Source organism: Pundamilia nyererei, unplaced genomic scaffold (genome assembly GCF_000239375.1).
Source record: "Pundamilia nyererei isolate P.nyererei 1_Seehausen unplaced genomic scaffold, PunNye1.0 scaffold00015, whole genome shotgun sequence".
Classification (NCBI taxonomy): domain Eukaryota; kingdom Metazoa; phylum Chordata; class Actinopteri; order Cichliformes; family Cichlidae; genus Pundamilia; species Pundamilia nyererei.
Window position 1 is genome coordinate 131,725 of NW_005187416.1, and position 8,028 is coordinate 139,752.

The following is an 8,028-nucleotide window of genomic DNA, read 5'->3' on the forward strand; positions in this document are numbered from 1 at the left end:
AATATTGATAAAGTTTACCTTTATGTACAGAATCTGAATATCGCAAAATATTTTTAAAAATTGCAATAATATCATATCGTGCGTTAAGTATTGTGATAATATCGTATCGTGGGATGTCTGGTGATTCCCACCTCTAATGGTTACCACTGCCTGCTTAAGTTCAAACTGAGCAGAATGTGGGAGAAAGAGCGATTAAAGGACTTTGAATGGGACATGCTTGTTGGTGCTGCTCTGAGCATTTCATAAACTGCTGATCTGCTGTGATTTCCCCCCCACAAACATCTCTAACATCTTTTGATAGCTGCTTTCAGTAAAATAACATATCAGGTGATACAGCTCCAATCAAACTGGTTTTCTAAACATGACAGTAAGTAACATCCAAGCAATAGCATTCAAATGGCCTCCAGAGTCCAATAGGGAAACCTGGGTATGTGGCAGCAACCTTATGATCCTGTCATGTCACTATAGACCAAAATCAGCAAGGAATGTTTCCAGCACCTTGTTGAATCAATGCCACAAAAATGAAGGCATCTCTGAAGCAAGGTGCCCCTAATAAAATGGCTGGGATGCTCACAGTCAAAGTTTCAAATCATGAGGTCATCTTACGTAGCCTTAACTCATGAACCCAAAACCCAGACCTCCCACTGCTATAAATGCTCAGTTTCAGCGCTTTTGTTGTGTTTTTTTACTTTGCGTATGTATGTTGCCCGTGAATGTGACTATGCTAATATGGTAATCTGACTTCTGTTTAGATCTTTTGTTTGCAAGAGGCAGGAAGCAGTAAGTAAGATAAAACTGCTTGTATCAGCCAGAGATGAACTGGAATCGATGGCCAGCATGACATAAATAAGGATTACTGTGAAATATGAGTCATTCGAGCATCGCCCAAGAATAAGAATAAAGAGCTGAAACAAAAACTCACTTGTCCCCGAATGACCTTCTCCAGAATTCAGCAGCATCAGCTTTGGTAATCCTGAAGTTGTCACCCTGAAATAGGCCATTGGGGAAGATGGCTTTCAACTCCGCTAGCATGTGACTGAAGATCAGAGACAGCTTGGTAAGGTTTCGCCTAAGTGAGAGAAAAGGAAGAGAGACAATGAAAGGAAACCGTAGCAACAAGTTAGTTACAGGTATCATCAGCCTAATGTCTTTAGTATTCTATAACGCCATGTTCGGTTTTAAATAAAAAGGGGAAGTTACACTTGCATGCACACAGAAATAGAAGTTTTCAGCAGCCAGACACTTTCGAGTACAAAACAATCAGGCGGAATCAAAGATGGTACCACTCGTCTCGTACATTTCCCTCTCCTCTGGCACATTTTATGGATCTACAGTTAATTTTTTTTCCTCTTTCTCAACAAACACAATAGTCAACTGGACATTTTCTTCTTCGCTTTTTTCTTTTTCTGCTGTTGAAACAACTGGTGTTATTTTGTTAAATGCATATAAAGCACTTTCTGTAAAATTACTTGTGGCCGGCTGCACCACCTCCCAGACAAACTAAACCCACTCCTGACAACTCAAGTGTCAAATTTATAAAAAATATGTCCACTTAGAGCTGAAATGATGAACATAACTGCAGAAGAAGGGAAGCAATGTTGAAAATTGACTTTTACACATGTGTTTGCTTTACATTTGAAGATAACTGGTTTGAGCAGTCTACACGAAACGCTACTTTTCAGAGGAAGTGAGTCCACCCTCATTGGGGTTGAACATAACCAGTGCGGGTGCATAATCTAGTCCAAACTTGTTTTGCTTTTTTAAACAATAAATCAGTTTAAAAGGAGGCACAAGGTGACACATGACAAAAAACTGAACCAAAAGTCGCAGACGCATACTGAGCACACAGCCAGTTGGGCAACGACTTTTTAAAAAATATATATATATTTATGACATCGTCTGAGCATGACTTCAGCTTTGAAGGTTCAATTAAAAGGCTTTCCGATGACCTATACATGCATTTGCTAATGCCAACACAGCTGTTTGTGTAGAACATCTTACACTTGATAAAAATTCAGTGCGTAAAAGGAAGGATGAACTTTTGCTTAGCAAAGACTTTCTGAGAAGCAGAGGAAGTACACATGATTGCGAAAGTGCAATCACTTCCCTATAAAGTTCACTTTGCTTCATATGGTTTGATTTAATCGCAGCGATGGAAACTTGTAAGAACATTTCGAGAAAAAAGACAAACTTTTTCAATACTTCAAATTAATATTTACAAAAAGATTGCAGGTTTAATGTTATAGAGCTTAAATGACATCAGCAATTCCAGTAGTTTTCTGGTCATTTTAAATGCACAGAGTTAGAGATGTTCACAAATGACTCCACAACAGCGCAAGCATGCTGCTTTTTTATCTTTTTAATCATCTGATGGGAAAAAAAAAAATAGCACACAAAAAATCTCATATTAGTTGTATTTCTTGGGTAGTTTGGAAGGTTTTCATTAAGAACCCATTTTTTATTTTGGTTAAAATAAAATAAAAATAAAAAAGTCAGCCAATGCTGACAGCAGACCTTCAGACAAAGGTGGCCCATTAGTGAAGCTTTTATTCTATTTAGGTAACAATCTTTATTAATGTGATCATCAACATCTGTGCTTTCCAACTATTTCATGTCAAAACAGATACTGTGAAAAAGCTCAGTTCTGTGCTCCATAGGACAGAGACGGTCTCGAATTATCGTACCACCATGAGCTTAAGGGATTATTTTATTGATAGGAAGCCAAGAAAAACAACGATTAGCTCTTTAGCTGTGCCATGATTCAGATACTCCCTGCTTCACAGCTTTTCCATCCTGGCTTTCTGCTGGTGCAATATTCCGTTTCCCCCACAAAGACAAATCATGTTTTGTCCGGATATAACGTGCGCCTACCTGGGCTGGGAGTTCTCCTCGTACATCCTCTCCTTGGCCTCCTTAAAAAGGCTCATGGTCTGCTTCGTCTTGTTCGTCAAGTTGTCGATGACCACGCGGAAATACTCATTCTCGCCGAGGATCTCTATTTTGCCCTCATACCTGGACAGAATGGTGCGTAAATGCTGGTAGGTATCCGGCAAAAGGTCCAGGATGTAGGGCGGGCTGTTCTTCAACGCCACCTTGGGGTTCTGGCACAGACGTACCACCTGGACAGAGAACGCAACGGCTCAGAGATTTTTTTTTTTTTTTTTTAACTTGCAAACAACGAAAAAACAAAAAACAATAAAACAAACAGGATTAAAACCTTTAGCTGTGGCAATGCGAGATGCTGCAATGTGCATGTTTCACAAAGTTTGTCTAAGTATGGTACTGGAGAAAAGCCTGAGGTCATTTAAATACAGGACTAACCAGTTTAATACTCAGGGCACTTAAAGAGACCTCCCAGATTTCGTGACAGTTTTCCAGCTAGATCATCAGCTATCGCACGCAAGTTTGGATATGGATGTGTCTATAAATTTTAAGCTCATAAAACTGGGTCACGATTTTTGCAATGTGATGTTACTGGACAAAATTGCCATTCTTACAGATGTCATGGTTTGAAGTTTCAGCCAATATTTCCTAATGTTTAGGATGATAATGTTCTTGATAAAGTCTTTTCGGTAATCGGAGAATAATGCGGCACAAGCTGTAGATCAAAGTTTGACCAGGAACTGTTTCTTTAATCTGTGACGGACATTTACTACCCATCTAATCACCTGACAACTAAGGTTACTTATCAAATCGCACTCAATTATGCTCCCATACCCACCAAATAACTTCCAATATATTGTGACCATAAACATGAAATGGCTCATAGTACAATAACACGTTGAATACCTAAAATTTGCATCAACTTCACCAGAAACTTTTACCTGTCACTATTCATTTAAGTGCATATTTTCCCCACATTGCTGTGGACCAACTGTGCATGCAAGTAGGGTTTTGTTTCTTTTTTGCATACATTTGCACACTCACTCTTTATATCAGATCCAGCCCTTCCCCCAAACCCTCGGATTCCTCATTTTGCTACTTTGATGGCAATGTATTCCCACAATACAACTTTACAGCAAGGCAGTAAAAATTTTCAGCACCCAGCCCTGAAGCATACCACCCAGGTGTGAAAGCTTTTGACCTCAAACGTGCCATTTACAAGCACAGGTGTAAATGAGTCTGCACAGAACACTGCACATGCATGCCATGGTTCACTCTCTATTATCTGATGCACTGTTACTTCCTACATCAGCTCACTTGCATTAATATCTTGTGAGCTCTTGTCTCACCATCTCTCTGCACTTCCCGCTCATCTGATTTAGTTATAGCCAACTGCAAAAGAAAGTAAATAGGCTGCAATGACTATAGAGAACCTTGCCTTGCCCCTGCAACATGTACACCTCTTCTTATCCAATACTAAATATAGGGTGTCCTCTTAGGGATATGAATGTGACCTAATTCAGGAGAAATGACCCCAATTAGACAATCAGACACCACTGTACTCCAGTTTTAGGCTTCAGGTTTAGACTGCTTTAAAGGTTATTGTTTAAAATTTAAGCCAAAGCACCTTCCTGTGTGGATGCCCTGGAGGTTATTCATGTCATGCAAAGGGAATTAGTGATGATTCAATATAACCGCAGGTTCACGCTAAGTGAAGGAGCATATGGAAAAGTTGAGCTAAATCTTTTTTCAATATGTGAGAAAAGAAAATCAGTTAAAGTGGCCTTGCATTTGTCTCTGATGTCGAGTTACAGACAAAAAGAAAAAAAAGTCAAGTAAGAAGTTTTTCGTTTACTGTTTCAAACCCCTTTCTTGTAAAGGATTTATTACCGGAAAACCACTGTCAGTACCTTATCCATGAGTTTCCAGCATTTTTCCACCATTTTCTTGTCGACCACTGCGGGCTGGTGAGGCTGGAGAGCTTGCTGGTGAGGCTGAAAGGCGTCCTTCATCAAGCCGATGAGACCGGCGCCCCTTCTCGGATTTCCGGCCATTAATTCGGTCGGTGACCGGGGGTTAGCCCGGGGCTGGGGGTGGGTGGCTGACAACCGGAGATCAGTTCTTGACACGTTTTCAAACAAAACGATCGCTGTCTTCGTGCCCTGCCTGCACTCAACACTGGTAATAATTTGTCATGCAGAGGCTGTCCATGAGCAGAACAAAAAAGGCAGTGTGTACACTGTACGCGATGCAGCTAGCTAACAAGCTACATTTGAAAAGCCACTCAGTTTGATTCCGAGCTCAGGACATGCTCACCGTGTTGCTTAATCTGTCCTCAAAAATAGACCTACCGCCTCCCGGCGACGGCAAGTCAAATCTCCCCCTGAGAAATCAGCCCGGCTTATTATAAACTCGGGGCGTTAATAAGCCACACAGCGCGATTAACAAACAGGTTGAGAAGCGGATCCAGCCAACAGCAAGCCAGCAGCTAAAGTAAACAAGGATGTCCGGCCGTACCTTCAAAGTAAAAGCACGGTCAACAAACACGCAGAACCTGGGAAAATTAAAACTGGCTTAACGTAAATTACCTGTGATAGAGCCAAATAGCCAAAGTTATAATAATTAACTGAAACTAAACTAAGAACTAAATCTAAATGTAAAAAAAAATTAACTCAAAAAAACAAAACAAAACTAGACTATGAGTCAACTGCTTTAAAAAAATGTTTTTACTGTAATATTCAGTTCACTATGATATATTAATTTTCCTCAATCTTGCACCCCCCATATGCTTTCCACATAATACTAATTAAAGAGACTGAAACAAAAAAAATACTAAACTACAACTAAACATTTTTAGAAAAATAAAAAGCAAAAACGAAACAAGAAAAAATTGAAAATATAAATCAATTATAACTCTGCTAACAGCTAAAATAGCATTTAAGTTAAGCTGCTGTTTCAAGTAAATTGCCATTTATTCAAAATCTTTAAAAAATACTGAGCTTACAAGTGATTTCAAAGGACTCATGAGCTGCAAAAAGAAACCCATAACTTTAACTGCTTTCTTTTAAAAATGTATTATTTAGTAAAGTAATCTCTCCAGTGACAATTCATTTCCCCCAACATGAAAAATGTTATTAGAAATTGCTCCAAACCCCAGCAGAAATAACACTCTATTCAGGAAATACAGAAGACAATAATTCATTTGACCCTGGCTTTTTATTGAAAAGTTCTCTCTTTTACAATATAATTTATTTTTTCCTTTAAATATCACAAAGTAAATCACTAAGCAGCAGCGGCACTACCAATCCCTCTACATCCTGAACACAGTAACAATAAAGGTTTTGTCTTCATGTTTGTAGTCCTTAATCAAATTCATATGTTGCCAGCTGGATGAACCGGAGACGTGTTGTGAATACAGACATCTGTGACCACTGAAGCTAAATGTGTGGATAACGGCAGCAACCTCAAAAACACATTTAGAGAACTGAAAAATAAAAGCTTTGACACCATTGCACATTTCCTGTTTCTTTTAAATAGACAATGACTTCAAGAAGAATGACTTGAACACAAAAACTTTGTAAAGGCAGTCAGTTTTGAGTGTGCGGGCCACATCCTGTTTGTAGTTCTCACTCTGTGTCTGAGAACTCATCGGGAACTGGACAAACTGGGTTTCCGAACAATGACTCGCAGCCACTGCTGATTCAACAAAGCCAGATATTAAAGGGCAGCTGCTGCACATGATTGTTTCAGGTGACAGATCTTTTGATTCACTTTTGAAATCAGATTTGTTTTTGTCATACTTTACTGTTAAATGTTTATCTTAACAATTACAACTGCAGTTCTGAAGGAGAAAAAAAAAGCTTCAATCCCAACAAGTATATAATTCTCTATTCAGCTTGTCATCAAAGATTTGTCCTTATCATCACAACGTCAAAGATTAGGTTTGTGTCAGTCTCTCTCTACACACACACACACATATTTATATGTGTCAATAAAAGCTTCCACTTTTAAACATCTGTAATTTGAGACCGTCTATTTCCAAGAATGACAGAGACAGAAATGCAATTCAGTGCAACAATTCACTTTAAAGGCCATATTTAAAATTATTTTGACACAATAAAAATAATCAAGCTTACTAAATTATTATTATTAAGGTATCTACTCTGGCCATACCATTCACCAGATTTGAACCATTAAAGAGATGTGTAAGGCTGTGCTCTCCATCATCCAAACACTAAATAAGTGTGTATGTATATTTTCTCTCCATTTGTCATAAAACAAAAAGAAAATTGAAGTTTGTGGTGGAATAAAATAATGACATTGCAGCTATTTTAAAACAATTTCTCCCCAACATTTTTTCCAAAGCAATTTGACTTCAGCTTGGCTTCGCAGCACAGCAGATGTTCAACTAATTAATGCACACAAGCCTCGTGAGCACTGCTCACTGTTTGGGGAGCTGGCACAGATCCAGCAAACAAGCCCTAGGGTGCCTAAAGGACACATCTTCACAGTTTAAGACAAGTCCAAGTGATTTAGATTGCAGCTCCCTCTGGATCCATCAAATTAGATTAAACCGGAGAGCCTTGGAAGTTCAAGGCGATATTCAACAGCTGGGCTCCGAGGTCTGCCTGCTGCCCTCCAGGCAGGAACTCTGCAGATAGCTCTCTGTAGGTGCTGCAGACTCTACGTATATGAAGGTCCTTCCTGTGAATGGCGTGTTTCCATATATGCCGTGCCTCGCCGTATAAAACTACTAAACATCTGCGAGGAAGGTGCACAGCTACATGGACCTCCCCTGTTAGTCCCAGCTCTGGTAGGCCCAGCTCCAGAGACATGGTGAGTGTAGTGTCTGACAACATGTTAATGGTGACTAAACGCTCCCCCCATAGCCAAGAATCGTCTAAGTGTGGATCAATGGCTGCACCTCGCTCAGGATGATAATCCAAGTTGCACTGCTCCACTGGCTGGAAGCCAGCTAGAGTTGATTCCTGACACATCCGAAGCACAAGTTTATGGCTCAAAGCAGGGAGTCCACTGAAGCCACCCACACGCACTTTCTTTTTCTTGAAGTTCACCTTCGGGCCAAAGTCCTGCAACAATATTGGAGGAGGCTTTTGGTCACTCCATTACTATATATATATATAT

At 39.6% G+C, this 8,028-nt stretch overlaps 2 protein-coding genes across 2 annotated transcripts in view; both read right to left on the reverse strand.

Moving 5' to 3' along the window:
- LOC102193241 (E3 ubiquitin-protein ligase CBL-like) overlaps positions 1-5,389 on the reverse strand; it is a 16,332-nt gene extending 10,943 nt beyond the window's left edge. Inside the window, exons 1-3 of the mRNA XM_005725477.2 lie at positions 4,794-5,389; positions 2,872-3,119; positions 923-1,069 (exon numbers count right to left, since the gene is read on the reverse strand). Of these exons, the coding sequence (XP_005725534.2) occupies positions 923-1,069; positions 2,872-3,119; positions 4,794-4,937 (539 nt within the window). The 5' untranslated portion in view covers positions 4,938-5,389. The remainder of the gene's footprint in view (positions 1-922; positions 1,070-2,871; positions 3,120-4,793) is intronic.
- Positions 5,390-7,174: 1,785 nt separating this feature from the next.
- The window catches only part of alkbh4 (alkB homolog 4, lysine demthylase), a 2,628-nt gene continuing 1,774 nt past the window's right edge, over positions 7,175-8,028 (reverse strand). The window contains exon 3 of the mRNA XM_005725328.2: positions 7,175-7,973. Coding sequence (XP_005725385.1) covers positions 7,452-7,973 — 522 coding nt within the window. The 3' untranslated portion in view covers positions 7,175-7,451. The remainder of the gene's footprint in view (positions 7,974-8,028) is intronic.